This window comes from Eulemur rufifrons, chromosome 8 (genome assembly GCF_041146395.1).
Source record: "Eulemur rufifrons isolate Redbay chromosome 8, OSU_ERuf_1, whole genome shotgun sequence".
Lineage (NCBI taxonomy): Eukaryota > Metazoa > Chordata > Mammalia > Primates > Lemuridae > Eulemur > Eulemur rufifrons.
In genome coordinates this window covers 12515239-12539548 of record NC_090990.1, presented here as the reverse complement: position 1 = coordinate 12539548, position 24310 = coordinate 12515239, and the positions used below count along the sequence as shown (strand labels likewise).

The window sequence follows — 24310 nt, the reverse complement described above, 5'->3', positions numbered from 1 at the left end:
AATCAAGAGTGTATGTGTTGAACGAATGAATGAATTTGATCCAAGCTGAGCTTTTTGTACACTAAGCACCTCCCCGTCTCCCCTGTGGTTAGAGACAGGCCAGCTCATGTTTCTCTGTTTATTCTTGAGCTAAGAACTGATGTGGGCTCCCCAGATACCAGCCCAATAAAATACCACCTTGGGCTCCTCTGGGTAGTAGGTGTGATTACCGCGCCTCCGTATGGCGCATGGAATCGGTTAAATGCAGTGGAAATTGCTGAGCCCGCTGACATCGTGGCTGGCGCTGCCCTCAATTTGTGGTTTGTGCTGTGCACGTCTCTCCACCCCCGTGGTCTGGGCTGACCCTCTGAGCCAGGGAAATCTGCTGTGAATCTCAAACTTGGGTTCCTGGAGCAACCATTGAGCCTAGTCTTGCTGGGTGACTTTGGACAAGGTCTTAACCTCTCTGGGCCTCAGTTTCTCCATCTGAAACAAGGGGAAAAAGATCTCTGTGCCGATGTAAAGGAAGGAGTTCGAGGTTTGGAGTCAAAAGGTGGCTTGGATCTTATCACTTACTGTGTGACTTTGGGAAAAATCACTTTGCCTCTCTGGGCCTGTAACCCAGTTGTAAGAGGGAATCATAATGTTTCGTGCACTACTTAACCTTCATGGTAGTTGTGAGAATTAAATGGATTGGAAAATGGTTTGCAAACTGTTACATGCTGTAAAAGTACTGATTTGTTGCTTTTAACTACTTAGGGTTTTTTTTTTTCTTTTTCTTTTTGATACAGAGTCTTACTATGCCATGTGGGCTAGAGTGCAGTGGTGTCATCATAGCTCACTGCGACCTCAAATTCCGGGGCTCAAGCAATCCTCCTGCCTCAGCCTCCCAAGTAGCTGGGACTACAGGTTGTGCACTACCACGCCCAGCTAATTTTTCTTTTCTTTTTTTTTTTTTCTCGGTAGGGACGGGGTCTCACTCTTGTTCAGGCTGGTCTTGAACTCCTGGCCTCCCAGACTGCTGGGATTACAGGCATGAGCCACCGCGCCCAGCCTTCAGGGTTGTTTTGAAAGGTAATGAATTTTTATCGTGGACAGACTTTTAAGTAACTCCTATATAGAAGTAATATATTGAGAACAAAAGTTTTTGTTGCTCAGCTAGATGGGAACAAACTTAGGGATCAAGACCAGCGTGGAGTATGGTTATTAGACTAGTAAGCTCTTGGCAATATGACTGGTAGTTAAAACAGAGGTGGTGGCCAACAGCTCTGTCTTTGGGCTCCGTCAGTCTGCCATTTACTAGCCCTGTGACTGGGCGCAGTTGCTTCTCTGAGCCTGTTTCCTAATTTGCAGACTGGCCATTATGGTCCTACCCACCTCATAGAGTTGGCTGAGACGACACATGTTAAAATTACAGCCCCACTGCCCGGCATTCGGTAGTAACTCAGTAATGTTAGGCCTTATGGTTGTTTATTACATCTTTGCTGGTGCCGGGCACCATGCAAAGCATTTAACTCATTTGCCTGTGGGTTATTTATGCGCTTATTTCTTTAACAAACATTCATATGGCAGAAGCCTCGTGGGCTCCGTTCTAGGTGCTTTGCAAATGCTAACCCATGTGGGCTGTGTTGTTTACAGCTTACACAGCTCTTCCAGGTAGGTGCCATGGGGTCCCACTTGCAGGAGAAGAAATCTAAGCGTGGAAAAGTGAAGTTGTCCAGGGTCCCATTTCTACTAGGGGGCAGTGCTTGTTTTCAAGCCCAGGTCTTTGTGGTTCTGAGCCTGTGTTCACATCCCTGGTGCCCCACAGTCGAGGCTGGCATCCTTCCCTGTATCCCTCCTGGCCACTCCCAGGGCCGTTCCTGCCCCCCTGATGCCTGGCTTGACCTGTCCTCTCTCTCCTCTCTTCCCCGCTTCTCCTCACCCCCCTCTTCCGATGCCTCCCCAAGGAAGGAAAGAATGGAGGGAAGGAGGAGAGAGAGGGAGGACAAGGAGGAGACCTCCCTCCTTCCCCTCCTCCTTCCTTCCTTCCTTCCACTGAGTATACCACACACAAAGTGCACAGTGGAGTTTTAAATATGTTACACTTGTGTAACCACCACCCGGGTCAAGGTTGGTGTCCCTTTGAATCCAATACTCCCTCCCACAGGTAACCTCTCTTCTGACTTCTGTCACCATCCATGGGGGTTACCTGCTCTTCCATTCCATAGAAAGGGAATCCCGTAGTCTGTACTCTCTTGCGAATGGCTTCCTGCGTGTCCTTCTGCCTGTGAGACTCGTTCATGTTGTTGTGGTTGGCGTAGTTCATTGTTGCTTCGTTGCTATGTGATGTTTCACGGTGTGAATAGGATGCAGTGTATCCAGTCTACTGTGATGGGCATGTGGGTTGTTGCCGGTTTGGGACTTTTGTGAGTGTGCTTCCATGAGCATTCATGGACGTGTCTTTGCGTACATGGCCCTCGTGGCTCAGGAGTGGGATTGCTGGGGCCTAGGGAAGACATGGTCAGCTTTTGTCAAACTGCTTTCCAAATAGTTGTACTGATTTACGCTCCCACCAGCAGCATGCAAAAGTTCTGCTTGCTCCTTACTCCCGCCAGCACTTGGTACTGTCAGCCTTCTTGGTTTTACCCATTCCGGTAGGCAAGTGGTAGCATCTCATCGGGGTGTAAATTTCCATTTCTCTGATGACTAATGATGTTGAACACCTTTTCAGATACTCGTCAGCCATTGGGATGTATTTTATGAAGAATCTATTCAGGTCTTTTGCCCATTGTAACATTTGCTTCATTTCTTTTTCTTACTGATTTGTAAGAGTTGTTTACACCCCATGGGTGCAGGTCCTTTGTGGATACACGTGTTGAAAACCTCCCCGCACCCCAGTCTGTGTTTTCACTCTCTTAAAAGTGATGAGTAGAGGTTCTTCGTTTCAGTGAAGCCTGATTCATCTTTTATAGTTTATCATTTTTGTGTCCCACTTAAGTAACCTTTGCCTACCGCCGGAGCATTTCTCACTGGGATTTTTCCCGCAGGGCTGGGAATGGCCACATGGCAGGCTCAGCGGACTCAGGTGGCCAAGCCAGCTTCAGAGGAGGAGCCACACCCGCCCACGGGCCAGGAGCTGACTGAGGCCAACCGCTTCGCCTATGCCGCCCTCTGTAGCATCTCCCTGTCCCAACTATTTCCAGAACCTGAGCACAGGTGAGTTCTTCTGTCTCACAGAGGGAAGGTCATGCTTCCTCAGGGAGATGATTATGGACAGCCAAGCAGCCTGCCAGGGACTGTGGCACAGTACAAAGAGGAGCAAGTCACTGTCCTTGCCTTTGAGGAACTCTGAATCTGGTAGGGGCGTAAGACGTCTCCTCATTCAGTTGCTCATTCGTTTCTACCTTTGTCAAGCATATTTTGAGCACCTACTGTGTGTCAGAAACAATTTAAAGTACATGGAGGGTGAATGGGAATGAGAGAGACGCCATCCCTCCCCTCAAGTAGGATGCAGCCTAGGAGGGAGATAAGGCATTTATTCATTCGTGCAACATGGATTTGTTGAGTACCTACTATGTGCTGGATGTAGTAGCCCTGTGGAAGAAACAGCAAGGCTTAACTCCTGCCTTCAAGATGCTTATGTGTAGGTGTGGGCACCCAGGTGGCTGATTGTAGCAGCGGACAGGTACAGGGGAGTGAGTGCCATGACAGGAACAATAATAACAGTGTAATGCCTGTCATTGCTGATATCTACTGTGTGTTTTTTAAAATTACACATGTGGAATCAGAATAGCAGAATTGTTAACACTATGGGCTTTGGCCTTCAAGGATTCTAGGGGGAGAGCTTGGAGGCAGGAGGAGGCCAGTTAGGAGGCCGATGGGGTTGACCAGGGGAACCAGGACAATGACCGAGGGCTGGAGGGAAGGCGCACCTGGAACAGACTCTGCTCAGGGAGAATGGAGTTGACTTGGGAACAGGTTGAACGTTGGGGGTGAGGCAGAGGCAGGAGCTGACTGTGGCTCCAAAGGTTCAGGTGGAGAGAAGAGCACAGGACAGAGATATCCTTACTAGCACAGGGAACACAGGTTGCGGGGCAGGAGATGATGAGAAGTTCTTGCATCTCAGTGTTTTTAAGACACTCCCCCCACTTTCTGCTCACTGGTCCCCCTGGAGTAAACTTCCCTCGTGCCTTGGGTCTTAGCTGTGTGGGGTTTTTAGTTTTGGTTTTGATTTGGTTTGGTCTGATACAAAGTCTTACTCTGTCACCAGAGTTAGAGTGCAGTGGGGTCATCATAGCTCACTGTAACCTCAAACTCCTGGGCTCAAGCAATCCTCCTGCCTCAGCCTCCCAAGTAGCTGGAACTGCAGGCGCACACCACCATACCTGGCTAATTTTTTTATTTTTTGTAGAGACAGGGTCTTGCTTTTGCTCAGGCTGGTCTCGAACTCCTGCCCTCAAGCAATCCCCCTGTCTCAGCCTCCCAGAAGTGCTAGGATTATAGGAATGAGCCACCACGCCCAGCCTTGTTTTTGTTTTTTTCTTTATCAATCCACTCGACTGAACATTTTCAACTCCATGGGGGTCACCTCCAGGAAGCCTCCCCTAGCCTGTTCCGCAGACCAGGGTGTCACTCCACCTGTATGCTCAGTGACCCATCACTGCACCCGCCCGCTGCACCGGAACACTTCCGTTCTCATCGCTCCTCCAGTTTGAGCTCCTGGGGACAGAGGCCGCCTTGTTGACTTCTGAGTCCCCAGTGCCTCGCACACAGCTCAGTGCAGCGGAGACACTTGGTAAAGATTCAGGAAAAGGAGAGGTGGATAAATGCTGGCTTTGTTAACAAGGAGATGTTCCATAGGCTTTGGCCTCAGATCTGGGTTCAGATCCTAGCTCTGCCACCTTCCAGTTGCATGTGCCCTTGGGCAGGCCATTTAACTCCCCTCGGTAAGCATCAGTCTCTTCCTCTGTAGCGTGGGGCTAGTGATGCCCACCTGCAGGGTGATTGCAAGAATCAGGTGATATAGATAAAGCACGTAGTAGGCTCTCAAAAAATGGCAGTAGTTGCTTGCTTAACTCTGTGACTTACTTTCTTTGCCCAGTTCCTCCTCTGGAAAATGAGGATAATATTGACCTTACTCTTACTAGTCAGGGTGTTTGGGGCTGCAAGTAATAGAACATGGCACTAAAAGAGATTTAGACAACAGGAGATTTTTTTTTTTTTCACTTAACAAGAGATCCAAAGGTAGATAGTTCCAGGGTTGATTCGGTGCCTCAAAAGCCCTTTGGGTTGGCTTCCCAACAGTTCTATTGGCCTGCCCCCTCCTGATCACAAAATAGCTGCTGCAGCTCCATGCATTACACCATCTCAGGACAAGGCCCAAGTCAGGAAGGAGGGGAGCAGTAATTCTCAGGTCTCTCATCAGGGGAGAGATCTTTCCCAGAATACCCCCGGAAGCCTTCCTTTTGTGTCATTAGCTAGATCCTGTCACGTGCCTGATATCGACTAAAGGCGCTTGCCATCTTCAGTCTCCATTGTGGGAGTGGGTTCGCCGGGGGATTGTGGCTTCAGAGAAACAGCCAACGTTGTTGGCAGCACCGTCAGAGAGGGTGGCTGTAAGGAGGGCACGCACTGATGGCCCCTGCAGAGGCTGGCGCAGAGCTGCCGCCAAACAAGCATTGGCTGCCATTAACTGTTAATAATGGAACCCCCACCTGATAAACCAGCACATAGCCAAGGAAGAGCTTCGTGTACTTTGTTTCCATAAATGAGTATTTATGAACCTGTACTGTGTGCCAGGCCTGTACTAGGCGCCACCTAGGAGGGCACACAGGGCAGCGAGTTCTTGTCCTGTGTCCCCACAGCCCCATGACGTCCAAGTGTTGTTCCAAACACAGGCAGCTGTTGCCTGGCCATAAACATTTGCCTTGGGATGTTCTTTCTTAAATGTTTCCAATTCAGTATGTCAGTTATTTCCACGTGGTTGATCTGTCTTCTGGGGCACAATACACATTTTTTTTAAAAGTCTCAATCTTTCTAAAGCCCAGATATGCTGTTAGTTTCAGTAATCTTTAGAAAACACTCTGGCGGTTTTTGTCCCCATGAGGTATAAGAGCAAACCTCTAAAATATTTCTCATCCATGCCATAAACATCACAGAGGCTGTTCCCTTCAATTAATTCCATTTATTAAATGTGGAGAAACTAATGGGGTAGAACAGACTTGGCAAACTTCTTCTGCCAAGGGCCAGATATTTTAGGAATGCAGGTGGGGTGGTCTCTGTCACAGTTACTCAACTTTGCTGTTGTAGCCCCAGAGCAGCCATAGACAGTATGCAAAGGAATGCATGTGGCTCTGTTCCAATAAAACTTTATTTGCAAACACGGGCTGCAGGCCACATTTGGCCTGTGAGCTGCAGTTTGCTAAGCCCTGGTGAATGGGAGGAGCTTTGAACTGACCAGGAGGCTGGAAGCCTTGGATTCCAGGTGAGGCTTTGCCCCTTCCCTGCTGTGAGACCCTTGAAAAAACATTTAAGGAGCAGCCTAGGTGCACCATCTGTGAGAGGGGGTTGTTTGATGCCCTTGTTTCGTGAGTGGCCGGCATCTAGCGAATGCTCAAGGATGTAACCCTGGGAGAGGAGCAGTCTCTGCAGTGAGCAAGCATGGCCTCTGGAGTCCCAGAGATGTAGGTTTGAACTGGGAGCTGTCACTTAATGTCTCTAGATCTGGGTTTTCTTACCTCTAGAATGGGGGTAAGATGGTACCTACCTCCCTTGTGGGGTTATGGTGAGAATTAAACAACTCAGTGTGTATAATGCACTTGGCACAGGGCCTGCCAGACAGGTGCTCTGTGATTATAGTCACTGTTGCTGTTGCTTTTTATGTATTTCAACTAGACCACCAGCCACATTAGTAGCAATTACCAAGGCCCTGCTGATCTAAAATGCTACTCGTTATTTGATACATTGTTGCACGGGCACTTTGTGTATATATTTGTTAATTTATTTGCCCATGTAAAGAAACATATATAGTGCTTTATACGTGCCAGGTATTGTTCTAAGCACATGACAAATATTAACTTAGTTAATCCTTCCATCTACCCTATGAAATAGGTTTCATCATCTCCACTGTTTTACAGATAAAGAAACTGAGGCCCAGAGAGGTGAAGTAACTTGTCTAAGATCACACAGCTAGTGGCAGAGCTGGGATTTGAACCAGAGGCTATGCTCCTTGCACTCTGTTACAAGGCGCTTCTCTACATCCAAGACTTTCTTTGTAGACAGCAGGGTCAGGCCACGCTGCTGCCCTTGGCCCTGCGCCCTTTCTGCTTATAAATTCACCCCTAAGTAATGTTCAGTTCACTTAGCCGTCTCCTTCCCCTCATGCACACCCACACACCACCCCAGGGTAATCCCAGTAAATTGTAGTGGACTAAATGGTAATCACTATAATAGCAGTAGTTAACATTTATTGAGTGTTTACCCCAGTGCCAGACACTGTTACTGTGTCATTTAATCTTCCCAACTAAGCTAGAGGCAGGCCCTATTATCGTCCACATGTTACTGCAGAGGAAGATGAAGCTAAGAGAGGTGAAGTGAGGACACAGCAGAGCCAGGACTGCCCCAGGTAGTTGGACGCCAGAGTCTGACTCTTAACCCTGTCCCCGACTGCCTCCCTTTGTGACCGTGTACATAAATGTGATGGCTAACATTAGTTGAGCATCTACTACATGCCAGGTGCTTTATGTGTATCACCTCTCTAATCCTCAACCAACTTTATGGAGTTGGTCTCTTGAACCCATTTTGAAGATAGGAACACAGAGGCACAGAGAGGTCAAGGTACTTTCCCAAGGTGCTATGCCCTCAGATCCCCCTTCAGGAATGAAGGACTTTCACCCTCAGCAGCTGGGAGGGCCACCAGCCCAGCCCTGAGCTGCCTGTCCCCTTTGCGACCCACCTCAGCTAAAGAGAGCCGCCTTGCCCAAGGTTCTGCTCCCGCCCTGGGGTACCTGCGTCCAGTGACTGGCTGATGTGGGGCTATGAAGGCCTGGCCCTTTCGACCCACCAGGGCAGCTCTGCAGGGTCATCCCCACCCACTCTTGCAGGGTGGGCTGAGGCCTCCCTTGAGACTGCACTACGGCTCGACTGCCCCCTCTGCCCAGGCCTGCTTCCTCCCTTCCCCCCCACAGTATTCATCCCCAGGGGAGCCCTCACCTTCTCCACTTTAGGGCAGCTTCTTGGGGATCCAGCCATAGGATTCAACCGCAAGCTCTTCACTACTCCCGTCAAGGGCCCTGGCCTCAGGTCGTTCCACTTTGTGGCCACACTAAGGAATATGATGGGTGGGCCATGTGGTACAAGGGGAGGGGGGCTCCTGAGGTCACCCCCATCACTAGGGAGCTGTGCTTGTTCCTGGGAAGCCTGAGCCCACCCTGATCGGGTCACAGTCCCTATAGAGTATAGAACCCGGGCTGGAGTCCCAGGGCAATGTGGTTCGAGGCAGGCTGAGACTCTGATTTTGGAGACAGCCCTGGCCTCTGGCCGTCAGCCTCTTCCCTGGACTGGTATAATCACCTCCAAATTGATTCCCCTGCTCCACATCCCCCCAACTACCCACCACCCAGCGTACACCTGCCCCAGAGGTGGCTCTGTGTCAGAAGTCTGATGTGGACTCTGCCACGTCCCCCAAGTGCCATGGGCTCCCCGTCTCTGTGTCTCAGCCCATAGGGCCCTTCTCATCTAGCGCAGCCCCCATCCAGCCTCCCCCCGGGGCTCCTGCGGGACTCCACGCAAATGCCCACTGTGGACAGAGCCCCGCGGTGGCAGTGCACCTGGTGGGGAGGGCACCCTCCCTCTTCACTGTATCCACTTCTGCAGCAGCCAGCTTTATTCCAGAAAGCACGTCCTTGGTGATTCCCAAGAGCGGCAGATCGCCTTCTCTGGGAAGCCTTTTCCAGTCACTGCCGTCACCTCCACAGGTGGCCGTGGGGCTCCCTGTCTAGGCTGCTCAGGACCTGATGCTGCCTCTGTCCTAGCGTACCACACGGCAGTTGCCCTCTCCCTGTGGTTTGCTGGCCTTTTTGGTAAAAGTTTTGGTGGAAGAAGAAGCTATTAATCAAATACACATCACCTAAAATTAGGATCACAGTCACTCAGTTCTGTGTGCACAAGTGTGTGTGTGTGTGTGTGTGTGTGCGCGCGCCAGCTGTTCACACCCACGACCACAGCTGACCTGCACTTCCCAACGGCCTTGTGAGGCCAAGTTCCTGGGCGCTCCGGGATCTAAGCCCCGTCTGCCTTTCAGCTCCTTCTGCACAGAGTTCGTGGGGCGCCTGGTGAAGTGGCTGCAGCTGTCCGAGGCCGTCTTGCCAACCATGACTGCATTTGCTGGTGGCCTGGGAGGCGAAGGAACAGACGTCTTTGCCCAGATCTTGTTGAAGGACCCCATCTTGAAGGACGACGCGCTGGTGATCACTCAGGTACACCTAATACCTGGTGGCAGCTGCCAGGCACAGTGGAACCGAGCATTGTGTTTCAGAAGCAGTCTAAAAATTGCTTCTAATGGGGATGAAGTGGTTGAAAGATAAACTACATCCTCATAATATCATATTATGAGATGATCAGAGCTGATGTTGAATTATCCTTATTGAATATTTAGTCCGACTTAATGCTCCTCTAGTGGTGTTTACTATGTGCTAGTACCTTTACAAAAATGAACTCGTGTAACTCTCAAAGCAATGTTATAAGGTAGGTAGTAGTTGAGAAAACTAAGGCACAGAGAAGTTAAGTGATTTACCCAAGGTCACATAGCCGATAAATGGCCAAACCAGGACTTGAACCTCGGTGGTCTAACACCAGAGCCCACGTTTCCCCAAGCTGCGGTGCCTCTTTTCAGAGCAGCAGCTCTGCTGTGTGCCCTTGAGCATGTCACTCACCTGCTGTGTGTACAGTTAGTGCACACGGAAACTGTGACACAGGCTGTCGAGGGGGCAAGTGCATTGATTTAAAACAGCCCCTTCCCTCCTTTATCTTGCTGCCTGGAGTTCTCGCATATTTCTTTCCTTATCTGCTGCTAGTTTATTATCCGGCTTGCCACTGGGATCCAGGGCACAGGCTTTGTGTCTGTCTTGTTCTCCGTGGTAGGAGTTAATAAGTATTTGTCAGATGTGCAGGCCGATTGCCTATCACCTTGTCACTGATTCCAGTGCCTTTCTCCTCAGGACCTGCTGAGCTTCTCCCTCCAGGATGGTAAGTTGATTTTCTAAACTGTGTAAATTGTGGGTGCCCGTCTTCACCCCTATACAGTGAAGCCAGTGATAGATGCTGGCACCTGGGGCCAGGTCCCCCACGGCCTTCTTGGCACAAGGGAGGACAGAGAGCCCGATATTGCCGGGGAGCTGGGAGCCCCTCATTCGTGCCAAGACTGCAGGGTCCTTCTCAGCACTCGTCTCACTGTCCCCTACGGTGGGCCTGCGGTGGGACCTCCTCTGCAGCTCTTGCATCTGGCCCCTTCCCCACCTCCACCCACCCCCTGGTCTGAGCCACCGCCACCGCTCCTGGATGACAGCAGGGTCTGCTCACTGGTCTTCCTGCCACCACTCTGCAGCTCCAGTGATCTTTTCAAAGGTCCAGTGACCAAACCACCTCCCTGCTGATCGCCTGCCAGTGGCTCCCGCTGTGCTCAGGAGAAAGGCCGGCCCTCTGGCGTGGCTCTTGAGGACCTAGTGGGCTAGCCCCTGTCCCCCTCCACCTCATCTCTCAATACGGTCGCCCCCTGCAGTGTGGCCCAAGCCACGCTGGCCTCCTGGCATCTCCCGCACACGTATGCTGCCTGCACTGCTGCGCCCTTGTACACTCCCCCTGGCAGGAACACTCTTCCTGCCCCTCTTTGCCTCTGAGGACGCAGGGCCTCAGCGGAGGGCCGCAGAGAGCGCAGCAGGGAGAGGCTGCTCCAGGAGCCATCTGAAGGAAGAGACCCCAGAATTGCGACAGGCCAGAGAGAGGGCATGGGGGAGCGAGAGGGGACTCAAGTGACTTCTGGAATCCTGCTTGCTGGTGCCAGCTGCAAGGGGATCGGGGTCCTGTCTCAGGAATTCTGGCATTTGTCTCCAGTGACCCTTTTATAGCAGATGATGGTCAGAGAACCTAAGAGGGCAGGGAGCTGGGACTCCCTCCAGCCCACACAGCAGGTCACGTGGACTGGTTCTGAGGCTTGTTGGCAAATGCTTGTTCGGTACATTCAGTGTCTTCCAGGTGGCAGCACATAGGTCGCCCTACCCTGGGACGCGTGTTAAGAGAATAATAAATTCTCTTTATTGCTTTGACCTCTAAGACCTTCCTGCTCCTCGTGTGCTCCACGGACCCAGCAGTGTGAGGGAGAAATGCAGTCTCGGGCCCCACCCAGGCCCACTGAGTCAGGGTCTGCACGTTGGCAAAACCCAGGGGTTCCCGTGTACTTTATCGTCTGAGGAGGCTGCTGGAAGGCTCAGCCCCCAAAGAATATTTCTGGGCCAACTCTATCCAAACGAAACATTTTAACTCCCTATCGTAGAGCCGCATGGGACCCCAAGGGGTGCCTTGGGGCAGCCTCTGCTCTCAGGCAGGCCAGGCCTGCGGCAATACTTCCCTTTAGTGGAGAAGCCACACAGCCCCCAAGAGCGTGGTGGGATTGGCCTGAGACCACCCCTCGGTCATCGGACTCCGAGTTTGGAGCGTTCTCTGTCTGCACGCCCTGGGGCCTACATTTTCAGGGGCTGTGCGCTCTCGCAGGAGTTTCACATATCTCATTAAGGAGTGATTGTATTACTTTACTTTAACAGAAGAAAAGGAAGAATAATAATATCCGACCCTCCCGGACTCTCTTGGAGAGAGAGGCTGGGTTCGCCCGGTGGTTTGAGGCTCGAGTTGCTGGAGAGCAGGGCGGCACCTCAGCAGCTAGAATCTGGTATCATCATCATCGTGACGGCAAAGCCACCATGTACTGAGTACCTGCTGTGTGCCGGGCGTGGCGCAGGGGCTCGCGCAGGCATCTGACTCCCCTCCCCTGGTGACGTGGTCAAGGCTGTTGCTCCCATCTTGCAGACCTGAGACTCCACACGTCAAGGTCAACTTGGACGATCCTCTCACTTTCACAGGTGGAGAGATTAAAGCCCAGAGAGGGTAGGGGGCGTCCCTGGGGACACACAGTGGCAGAGGTAGACTGGGAGTGAGAACCAGGTCTCCGGCCTCCTGGGCCAGCACTTCCTCCCATTGCCTCTTCACTGGGTGGAAGGAGAAGCCACCTGTGCCCCAAATCTACCGGACTTGCTCTTTCCTCACCTGGTGAGTCACGTGCATCCTGCCACCTCTTCCTGACCCACCCCCACCACCTCCCGCAAACCACAGACTATCCTGAGCACCCCTGGGCACCAGGACACCTCACCTTACCCCTGCCTGCTGTGAGTAAGCTCTCCTAACCCCTGTCTGCTGGCTCTTGCAGAACAACCGAGTGGGTTTAAAATGGCCTGTTTATGTCATTGCCTGGTGCTTCGAGAGCATTCTCCTGGGCAACTAAACCAGCATTGCCTTTTAAATTTCTATGGAGAATAAGCACCACTTATTAAGCACCTTTTAGGTGCAGGTCACCTTACCTGGCCCCTGTCAATCATTGTCTCATTTCATCCTTGCGGCCGTCCTTTAACATAGGCCCGCCCACTCGCCCGCTTTCACAGATGGGCAAACTAAGGCCCAGAGCGGTGCAGAACTTGCCTAAGCTGGTAAGTGGCAGAGCTGGATACGCTAAAACAAGTGCTGTTAACCAAAACCTTAGCAGATTTGACCCACAAGGGTTGAGGAATAGAGTCCCTGCAAGAATATAGTAATATCTCCTATCTAAATACTACCAGTCTCCAGTAACATCTGGGGCTGCCTTTGGCTTATCTGACAGCGCCAGCAGGTGCCAACAGCTAAGAACAGGAGCAGCGTCAGTGGCACACCGGAACCCCATGGGAACAGGAGCCAGAGCTTGAAAGGTCTCCAGAGTTCACAAGACCCTCAAATTGCCTAGACCACCCTCTCATCGCATAGATGGGGAAACCGAGGCCCAGAGAGGGGCTTGCTGACAGTTGTCATGTCTGACCTCTCTATCCCTTCTGAGGAATAACCAGGGACCGAGAATGAGAAGCACCTGGGGGGTCAGCCTGCCTGGGTGTTAAAATCCAAGCTCCACCTTGGCAAGTTACTGCACGTCCCTGTGCCTCGGTTTCCTCAGGTGTCCAGTGGGAATAACAGTAGTCTTTACCTGTAGGGTGGCGGCGAGTGTGACATGAGCCAGTCATGTGCAGTGCTCAGCCCAGCGCTGGCACACTGGGCAAAGCTGCTGGGGTGATGGTGGGTCGTGGTGAAATGGGAAAACCCTGGAATCAGGAAACTTAGATTCTCATCTTATCTCTGAGACTCTCTGGTATGTGACCTTGATCTAGTCATTTCACTTTTCCGAATTGCAATTTCAAGTACAAATAAGGAACAAGAGCTAGATGCTCCATTAAAAAAAAATTTTTAAACATAAAAATTTTAAACTCTCTTGGATTCTGAGAACACGGTCAAAGATCTTGTAAGGAAGAGGTCAGTGTCCTACGTGGGCCAGTTGTTTAAGTCCTTTCCCGCAAGCTGCATGAGGCCAGTGCCCGTGTCTGGCCTGTTTACCTTTGTATCCCAGCAACACAGAGGCACGGTGGGCGTTTGGTGCTTGTTGGATGGAGGGAGGGGAGCAGGATGGGTGGGCGGCCTTTCTCTGGAGAACGAGCTTGGCTGCTGAGCAGGGTGGTTGCCTGAGTCCTACAGAGCAGGGGGAGGGGTACGCTGCGGAGGAGGAAGCTCTCTGTGCTGCGGGATTTCTCCCTGGGTGGGAGGTGGGTGATTAGTCATGGAATCAGCCCGGGAAATCAACATGAAAAGCTGCATTTCTCAGAACTTCCTGGAAGGTTGACCTTTACTGACGGTTTTGGGATCTGAGTCACAAAACGATGCCATATTGGCAGCTGGGTGGAATTTTTAGAGTGTGCTAACCATTTTCTTCTCATCTGGTAGCAACCCACGAAGTGCTTTGCCCACACAACCGAAAAAAATAAATCTCTTACGTGATGAAGGTTAAACTGAATCTGAGCTGATAAGGCTAAGTAAGGGTTTCTCAACCTCGGCGCTGCTGTTTGGGGCTGGATAATTCTTTATCATGGGGGCTGTTGCGTGCCCTGTAGAATAGTTGTGGTGACCAAAAATGTCTCCAGACATTGCTAGATGTCCTCAAGGAGGCAAAACTGAAAATGTGGCCATCTCAGGTGGGACCAGTTTGTTTGTATTTAGTAATCTTTGTAAGTTATCCAGTTGCTCTGTTGGCCCCTTACATAGATGGTGGGTGACTGCGTGGCATGTCATCCTCAGATCTACGGGGCAGGCAGGTGCTTTCAGGGGAGAAATTAAGGCTCTGGAGGTTAAGTGAGTAACCCAGGGTTACATTTCAAGGTAAGTTTCGAAATTCCATTTAGGGCAGAGTGCATCTCGCTGTCAACTCTCTATCAGTGCCTGGGAAACTTAAACCGAATTATGGTTTCTGCCCTCTGTACCCGGAATCCAAAGGCAGGATTGAGTCTAGGCCATGGAACGGGGCACGCACGTGCGCTGCAGTGAACTTGGCTCTGCTTTCTTCCCTGGTATTTATTACCGGATTGCAAACCTCCCTGATGGATCAGGAAGGCTTGAGATGTTAGTCTTGGGTCGTGGTGAAACGCAAATCGTGTCACCTGGTCACCGGGTTCTCTGGCAGCATCCCTGAGATCCACACACCTTACAGTCAGTATCGAAACAGCCTGGTTCATCCCTTAGCAAATAAGAACTAAATACCCGCTGTGTGTGCCCAGCGCATGCGAGGCACTGGGAATAATCCTAAGAGCTGATGTTCCATGAGTACCTGCTGTATGCCTGGCTCTGAGCTAAGTGCTTTCGTTGTAGGTACTAATTGTTTTAAGCTCCACAGTGACCCTAGGAGGCAGAGGCTATTACTGTCCCCATTTTATGGCAGAGGAAAGTGGCACAGATGATGACATGACCTGCCATGGTCACACAGCTGGAAAGTGAGGTGTCAGGATTTGAGCCCACCTTTTAACTGCTGTTCTGCATCCCACGCGGAGACAAAGCCCCCACCCCCACGGCTGACTTTAAGAGGGCAGTGCCCCCTGCGGCAGAGCCCGAGGAGCAGTGATCCTGCTGGTCTTGTATCCAGGTGGAGCTGGAGGAGGGTCTCAGAGCGGCCCCTCCTCCCTGCCCTCTGCTCCCACCACCCTGGTCTTGGAGTAAGCTTGTCGCCACCCTAACACCCTTAGTTGTCCTAAGCCACAGGGACAAAAGGCAGGAATCAGCCCCAAAACATTCGGAAGTAAACTGCTGTCCCGTGAGGGGCCCATGGCTGGGCTCAGCCTCCCAAAGTGACAGCCCTGGGCACACAAAGGAGCCTAACCCGGTGCCCAGCAATGGACAGGGCGGCATGGGGCTGGAACATGGTGCAGTTTCTTCTTTATATGAGAATAATTCACTTTGGGTAAAAATGGGGATAAATAATAAGTATTCTAGAAAGAATGTGTCAGTAGAAAAGTTGGTAACTCGAGGGATGGTCGTGCAGTGGGTAGGGGACAGAGGGCCCCTGCCCTGGCACTCAGCAGGCAGCCCTGGCGCAGAGCGTGGCTTCTTAGCATGGCTTCCCAGAGAGGACAGGAGAAAGATGGCACTTACCATGTGTCCTGGGTGCTGGCCAGACTCACCACGTGCATCCTCTTATTGCAGCTCAGCAAAGCCAGATTGAAAATGTTTTCTTATTCCCCTTTTACAAATGAGGAAACTGAGGCTCAGAGAGGTTAAGAGACTGTCCTAAAGCCATTTGGCTAGCAGGTAGTGAGATAAGTATGCATGACAAAGGCCGACGTTTCTGCCTCTGGGTTCCTTTCCTTTGGTCTGGAGGGCAGCCCCAAAGGGCAGGGATTGACCATGAGCTCCTCCCAGAGGTCTGGGCTCCCCTTGCGGCTGTCCCAGCAGGTACAAGGTCAACTCCAGGTCCACCATCCCTGCTCCCATCCTCAGAGCAGGGGCCATTGCTGAGAACAGGCTGGCTCAGCACCTTACAACAGGAGGCTGTACTGCTCCCCGCCTGGGGGAGAGGACATTTGGAAATGTAGGGAGGGTCGGGGTTGTTATAACCCGGGGTCCAACTGGCATTTAGTGCCAGGCTCCATGGGTTAGGCAGTGTTGGATAACGAAGTATTATACAAAGCACAGTAGCTTCTGTATTGAGAGCTGCTGGTGGGGGGAAGAGTCCAGGAATGTGGATTCTGGCCCCGGCTGTCATGAACACACAGGCTGGCTCGGGACATGCCCCTTGCTCTTCCTAAACTGGGGGGACCCTTGGGCTCTGAGACCTCCCACAGTGTGTGGTTGTGTGGTGAGGTGGGCACAGGGCTGTCCAGCAGTTCTGGTGGGCTGGCAGGCCCCTGCCCGCTGGTAGCAGAGCCAAGATCCCTGGGTCGCCCTCCCCAATCCCCCGACTTTTCGAAGAACTGGTCGCCCAAATGCTGTGTACTTTTGGGGTGCTCCTGTGGCCCATGGCCTAGGGCTATCCCTGGGATTGTGTACATATCCCTTGTGCCTGGAAGATGGGATTCACAGCTGGCCACGTGGCAGTGTCCTAGAACCCCAGACTCACTCCAGAATAGCAGATTTGCCTTTAAAAGACAGCCACAGTGGGATGAGCAGAAATGTTGGCATCAGGTAATTCTGGATTATAATCAAGCTCCAGCACTCTCTCAGCTGTGTGACTTTGAGAATATTTCTTAACCTCTCTGTGCCTATTCTGCCCTCATTTGCAACATGGGGCATCACAATGACAGCCTCCTAGAACCATTGGGAGGATTAGCAGTCACGAATGCCAGCTCCTCACGTGACGCCTGGCATGCAGGAGCAGGCTGTGGATGCTGGTTTCCCCTCCCTGCAGAGTTCCCCGGAGGGCTGTGTGGACCACCCCACTGCCTCCGTGAGTGCGTGCGGACCCTCTTAGATGGGCAGAGCTTGCCTGCAGGAGGGGAGCCCACTGCTCTGCCTCTTGCAGTAGGAACCCCCTGCTTCAGAATCCCCGGGTGCTTGTCAAAAGCACAGACTCCTGCGCTCCACTCCAGACCTCGGGCCTGGGGGCCGGGGAGCCTGGATTTCCGTGAGTTCCCTGCGACCTTTATGCTCACTAAAGTTTAAAAACCACTGTCCCCTCGTGAGTCTCAAGACTTCGCGTCACCCTGTCACTGTCGGGCTGTTTCAAGTCTATTTGACGGTCCCTCCCTGTGAGGTGGAGCAGGCACCCCGAGGCTGACCCTGAGATCTCTGAGCTGGAAAGGACCTCAGGAGACCAGCTTCTTCCACCTCAGTCCTTCTGGCAGGATCCGAAAGCACTGACCTGGGCACTGGAATCTGAGTGGCTCTCAGGAGCAGCGTGGGGGGCAGCCAGTGGGGATAGCTTGGGAGACACATGCATGTCTGGGAGACAGTGTTCTGCTGTCTCGTGGCCGTGGTTCCCACGTCACAGGTGGGGGGCGAGGGCACGGCTTCTGCAGCCAGCCTGCCCGAGTCACTGCCCGCTGGCCGGTGAGCCTGGGCAAGTGACCTGAGCTCTCTGCACCTCGGTTTCCTCTTCGATAAGACGGAGATCCTAACAGTGCCTACCTCCTCGAGTAGTTGTGAGGGTTCAATAAACCAAGGCATGTGGCGGAGTAGCACGAGTGAGCAGTAAAGAAATGTGGCTTCCAGATCAATGTGACTCCTTGGCATAGAAGATCCCATCCAGCACGATGGTCCTCCCCTGTTTTGCGCCTCTCCCACAGGTCAGCCCTTCGTTCTTTCCTACAAACATTCCATTCTTCACTCATACAGAGATTAGTAAACCTCCACTTTGTTTTAGGCATGGGTCTGGGTGCCGGGGGTACAGGGTGAATTCGGAGCTTATATTCTAGAGGGGGAGACAGACGATAAGCAGATAGGCAAATAAAAATGTATAGTTTCCAATGGGGACAAGCAATAACTCCCAGTAAGGGATGGGAAGCAGTGGAGGAGGCTGGGGAGGGCTTCTCCAGGGAGGCGACGTTTGAGTTGAGGCAGAAACTGAGTGATGAGCGGACGTAGCAGAGAGTGTTCCCGGCACGGTCAAGACTCTGACGTTTAAGGATAACTCACCACGGTAAGAGGAGACCCCACCCAGGGGAGGAGAGAGGCCTTCACCAGTTAATCCACTCTCTTCCCCTTGTGCCCTGGGGGAGCAGGAATTGGAGGGTGCTGGAAAGGGAGCATCAGTCTGGGGGGGCTGGGGAGCAGGAAGAAGTCTTTTGTGCTTTCTGGGGCAGGTGGCCTCCGCAGAGAACCCTGGCAGGTGAGGGAGAACTTTGGTCAGTTAATGAGTCAACACATCTTAGTTGGGCACCTGCTAACCTCCAGGCATTGTCCTGGGCACTGGGAGAACAGCAGGGAACAAGACAAAGGCTCCTGCCCTTGTGGGACTGTCATTCTGATGGGGAGAGCCAGACGGTTAACCTGTACATAGATAAAACAATGGCAGGAATCCGGGCAGCAGGAACGGGATGACTGGGGGGTGGGCAGCTCTAGTGCAGGAGCCACTGGCTTCTCTAAGGAGATGATACTTAAACTGAGACCTGACTGGAAAGGGGCCAGCTGAGCAGAGTTCTGGGGACAAGCTTCCCAGATACCAAGAACAGCAAGTGCAAAGGCCCTGAGGCAGCCATCAGCTTGGCTTCTTGGCAGGAGAGATGCTGGTGCATGAAGCAGTGACAGGTAGAAGGCGAAGTGGGAGAAGGTGCCAGGAAGGGGCCAGATAAGGGACAGCCTTGCAGGCCACGGGAAGAAATGTGGATTTTATTCTGAATGTGTTGGGGAGCTAGCTGTTGGAGACTGTTAAGCCAGGAGAGAACATGATCAGATTGATGACTTTAAAGAATCTCTCTAGCTGCTGTGTGGCAAATGAAGTTCAGAGGCCAGAGGGAACGAGGAGCAACCAGTGATGTGGCTGGTGGCTGGAGAGCAGTGGCTGGCACAATGGCAGTGGAGATGGAGCGAGTGTCAGACCCAGGATATAGAATATTCTGGAGGTGCAGCTGTCGGCATCGGCTGGTGGTTCGAATGTTGGGGACAGAGGAAAGGGAAGAGTCAAGAACGATGCCCAGGCCTTTGGTCTGAGCCCCAAGGTGGATGGGGTACCTTTTATTGAGACAGGATGGACAGGCCCTGTCCATCTTACAAGGAATGAGGTGACCATCCAGGCCAATTGGCAGAGTAGAGCCCAGGCCAGAGAATGCCAGTATCTCCTGGATAGCCCAGGACTTATGCCCCTGCCCCACCTCCCTCCAGGGAAGGATATTCGCACTTTAAATAGAAGGAACACACCTGAAGCCACCTGCCTTAAATAGAACGTCAGGCCCAAACTTAGCAGCCTGGCCACCAAAGTCCTCGAAGTGACCCTTACATGCGGCCGAGGTACAGAGCCCCATGCCCGAGATTACCGTGGGAATATTAATCACCCGTGCACCTGGAAGCCTACATTCTAGAAGCTGAATCAACACAGCCTTGACCAGTGGAGTACGTATTGGGAACTAATTATAATTGCCACCAATTAATCATCCCTCCGAGCTTTGGTTTCCACAACCCCGATTATCACCTGGGCAAAATAGTGTTTGGTTTTTCAAGGAAGTTTTAATTGACCCAGTAACCCCGAGACAACATGCAGGTCTGTTCCCCAGCACGTAGACAGTTTGTCATCCAGAGTGGCATCTGGGCAGCGAGCCCAGGCTGGCAGTCCCATGAAACCGCAGCTCACTCTAAGGACCTGGGCCGAGGAAGGAACTGATTTCTTTTGCAGAAGCTGGAACCTCAGACTTCAAGACTTCAGGGGCTACATCACGTTAAACAGTCCTTCACATGGAAACCTGAGGCTGGGGAAAGAAGGGTCCCCTATACCAGGACTCAGGAAACCTTATTGTTGGCAGCTTTCTCAAGATAATGCTGATGAGCGGCTGGATTTGGGAATTAGCATTTTAAACAACTTACATCTTCACAGGTCCCGTACACACAGGGAAGCCGGGTGCAGAGTAGCTGAATGCCAAGTCCTTGTGACTTTCTCTGTTTGTCAAAAAGATCCCATTTGGAAGCACAAACTTGAATCATAAAGAATTTGACCTAAAAATCAGAAGAGTTGATTCATTTGTTCATTCATTAAACATTTTTTGAGCTCTTACTATGTACCACACCCCAGGTAGGTGCTGGGGTTGGACAAACAGATGAGTAAGCTTGCGGTGGAGTAGGGCGCAGACAGGTACAACCACGTGGGGGAGATTCTGGGACAGCGGCCTGTGTAAGCGACCACAGACCTCCGAAGGAAGGGGTGATGCAGAGGGGGTTCAGAGACGTGATGGCTGAGCCACATCTTGGAGGAAAATAAAAGTTCAAGGCTTAAGTGGTAGAATAATGGCTCCCCAAAGATGCCCACCTCCTAGTCCCCGGAACCTGGGAATACACTACCCTCTGTGGCAAAAGGGTCTTTGCAGAGGTGGTTAACTTAAGCATCTTGAGACGGGGGCTTATCCTGGACCGTCCAGATAGGCCCAGTGTATTCACAGGCCTTTGTCAGAGGGAGACAGAAGGATCTAAGAGTAGATGTGACCACGGGAGCAGAGGTTGGATGATTGGAGGGAGGAACCCAGGCAGCCTCTGGAAGCTGGAAAAAGCAAGAAGACAGTCTCTCTTAGGGCTTGCTGAAGGAAAACGGCCTTGCCAACACCTTGATTTTAGGATATCTGGCCTCCAGAACCGTAAGATACTAAATCTGTTTTGTCTTAAACCACTAAGTATGGTAACTGTTGCAGCGGCAACGGGAAACGAATACGGCTCCCCTCACGTAAAGCACTGTTGTAAGTGATTTATACTCACCATCTCGGGAAACACTGGGTCGGGAGGTTAAAGTGATCCCAGGCCCCATAGGTAGAAAACAGCAGAGAGAGGATGAAAACCAAGGCTGTCCGGTTCAAGAGCCGCCCTCGTAGCCACTGGAAGGCACAGACCTCTCTCGTGGGCAGATGGAGCGGGCGTCCCCGTGGGCCCTGCCGAGTTAGAGGCACATGGGTGCGAGCCAGCCTGGCGTACTTGGGCCGAGGGAGGGTGTGGAACGAGGGGGAGCTGGTGAGGGGTGATCCCCACATGCCGGGCCAGGCACAGCTGGTTCTGTGGGCAGAGGTGTGACCAGGGAGTGTTTCCCTGACGTAGGCATTGAGGATGCGCCGAGGGCCTGGGCCAGGCGGGGGTTGTGGGGATGGGAAGAAGTGAAACAGACGCAGTGAGATGTTCAGTAGAACCGAACAGACTTGGAGACGTTGCACGTGAAGGGGGCTAGGGGAGGATTGTGGGGGCTCCCAGTCCTGGCTTGAGCGGCTGGGTGGTGTCATGTCCTGAGGTCACCCAAGAGGAGACCCACAAGTGTCCTTCATGCCCATGGGCCTCAGACTGTACCAGTCTGTGGCCTGTTAGGAACTGGGCCACACAGCAGGAGGTGAGTGTCAGGTGAGCCAAGCTTCATGTGTATTTACAGCCGCTCCTCATTGCTGGCATCACTGCATGAGCTCCGCCTCCTGAGGGCAGCATTAGATTCTCACAGGAGCACAAACCCTCCTGTAAACTGCGCACGTGAGGGATCTAGGTTGCGGCTCCTTGTGAGAACCTAATGCCTGATGATCTGAGCTGGAGCTGAGGCGGCGATATCAGCTAGCGCTGGGGAGTGGCTGCAAATACAGATTATCATTAGCAAAGAGGTTTGAATGCACAATAAATGTAATGCGCTTGAATCATCCCGAAACCATCTCTCACCCTGACCCCCCGGTCCATGGAAAAATTGTCTTCCCTGAAACTGGTCCCTGGTGCCAAAAAGTTTGGGGACCGCTGCTTTATGCCACACAGGGAGGCATTGTCTGGCAGATGGGATGGGGGTTGACAGCTTAGGCTTGGTAGAGTAGGGACACTTTGCATAGAGTCCCGTCCATTGCTGTGCTGCCTGAAGACAGAAAGCCCAGGAAGATTGCTTGAGGTCAGGAGTTTGAGAACAGCCTGAGCAAGAGCACGATACCGTCACTACAAAAAGTAGAAAAATTAGCTGGGCGTCGTGGCACATGCCTGTAGTCCCAGCTACTCGGGAGGCTGAGGCAGGAGGGTCACTTGAGCACAGGAGTTTGAGGTTGCTGTGAGCTATGATGACGCCACTGCACTCTAGCCATGGTGACAGAATGAGACTCTATCTCCAAAAAAAAAAAAAAAATCATATGTGACATATTTCCTTCACTTTTTTTTTTCCTGTGCAGTGTTTTGTCTCTTAGCTGAGACCCTATGGCAGATTATCAAATCAGTCTTCTATCCATTTTAAAATTTGTTTCATTGCATAGCATTTATTTTCAAAAGCTATTACAGATTTTCTTAGGAATCATTTTTTATGGCCCCATAGTTTTCCACTGGATGGATGTACATGGCTGACTTAACTAAGTCCCTGGTGTTGGAAATCTCCAGATTACTTCCAATTTCATGCTATAAATGCAGCAGCGGTGCCTTTTCTTACTAAGTATTGTCTACACTTAGGGTTTTTTTCTTAAGATTAGAATTCCAGAAACAGAATTCCTGGGGCAAAGGGGATATACATTTTTTAAAAAGTCTTAGTTACATATTATCGAATTGGCCTCCAGCAAGTCCGCACCGGCGCGCACTCCCACCAGCGATGTCTTTGAGCACCGTTTGTATCATCTCCTTCACAGCTGTGGGATTTGAAAAACTGCTCTTTGCTAAGTTGACTGGTGAGAAATACCCCCTTGCTTTCGATGAACACTTTTAGTAGTTGCGTAGAATTCCGTCCAGCAAGCTGTGCCATTGTTCCACCGACTGGCCCTCACGCGGTCGTGCGTGTAGGATGTTTCCAGGGCTGGGGTTTTATCAGTTACGCTGCTGTTAGCGTCTCTGTGCGTGAAACCTAAACTGATCCGTTGCCTGTGCTGTTTCTCTCTTTTGAGGGCGCTACGATGCCCGGGCCAGAGTCCTCATTTGCTACATGAACTCCCTGCTCCAGGTGCCCTTGGAGGAGCTGGATTTCCTCGAAGAGACATTCCTTGAGAGCCTGAAGGAAACCAAAGAGGAGGAATCTGAGTAAGAGAGCCCTGCGACCCGGGCAGGGACGGAGAATTTCCACTTAAGTGCACTTTGCAGACAACAGAGTCCCCTTCTCCCTTTATTAAGAGATGGTGCAGTAATGTGGAAGGAGCACTGGACAAAGAGTCCAAGCTGTAGCCCTGATTAACTGTGTGACCTTAGCAAGTCACTTGGCCTCTCTGGGCTTGAGACCTCATTTTCAAGAAGAGATTGAATAGGGCCTTGAATCTGTGATTTTAATATCCCGTGGCCCTGACACCCTGTTCTGCCTCAGGCTCTTGTGACACCTTGTCCATGGGCCCAAGTGACCTGGGTTCAAATCCCACCTCTGACACCCATCTGCTGTTTGCCCTTGGGCAGATGGCCTCCTGTTTCTAAGCTATAGTATTCTTATCTGTAAAACAGGAATAAGGATAGTGCCCGCCCTGGGTCATTGGGAAGAATGAATGTGATCATATTATAAAATGCTTGTCCCAGGGCTGGCACGTAGCAAGTGCTCAGTAGATGTGAGTCCTCCCTTTCCACACATATCCCTGTACCGGTGAGTTGTAGAGCAGCTTTGATGTTCCTATGTGCTCAAGAGTGTGTGAGGGAAGCAATCCTGGTAACTTGGCTGGAGCTCAGCTCTTTGCAGAACACCTTACACGGATCTAATCCGAGAGCAATAAATCAGCCCCAGTCAAAGCTTAATCATGGGCTCCTGACACCAGGCACGTCTCCCCACCTCTGGGTTTTGTTGTGCCGCAGTGGTGCTCTTTGAGCAGCGGGTTGCACCAGTTCTGTCCAGCCAGGAATTTCATCCTGAAGCCAAATTCAGAGCCAGAGCCGCCTTCCTTGCCAGGGTTTGTGGGGCAAAGGGAAGAGGTATTTCTTTGAGAAAGAAGGAAAGTTGGTTCGTTGAAATAACCTAAAAACAAACTGGCTTTGACTCCCAAAGCCATGTCAGTAAAGAAATACCTGGATCCAGGCCAATTCCCGTAATCGCAGGGGCTGCCCAGGTTCTTTGGATATATTGGGACTTTGTAGGGTCTTATATGCCTTGAAATTAAGGAACCTCTCAGTTATTGTTTGGAAATCTTATTATCATAAACATACATATTAC

The 24310-nt window shown here is 51.6% G+C and overlaps 1 protein-coding gene across 3 annotated transcripts in view; it reads left to right on the top strand.

The window, feature by feature from the left end:
• Positions 1–24310, top strand: part of TMCO4 (transmembrane and coiled-coil domains 4) — a 93016-nt gene that overhangs the window by 11248 nt on the left and 57458 nt on the right. For 2 of the 3 annotated variants that reach the window (XM_069479429.1, XM_069479430.1), the window contains exons 3-6: positions 3009–3177; positions 9263–9437; positions 10179–10206; positions 23073–23205. In XM_069479429.1, the coding sequence (XP_069335530.1) occupies positions 3017–3177; positions 9263–9437; positions 10179–10206; positions 23073–23205 (497 nt within the window). In that variant the 5' untranslated portion in view covers positions 3009–3016. Of the gene's footprint in view, positions 1–945; positions 1054–3008; positions 3178–9262; positions 9438–10178; positions 10207–23072; positions 23206–24310 lie in introns of all 3 variants that reach the window. The other variant, XM_069479431.1, reaches the window with a different exon arrangement.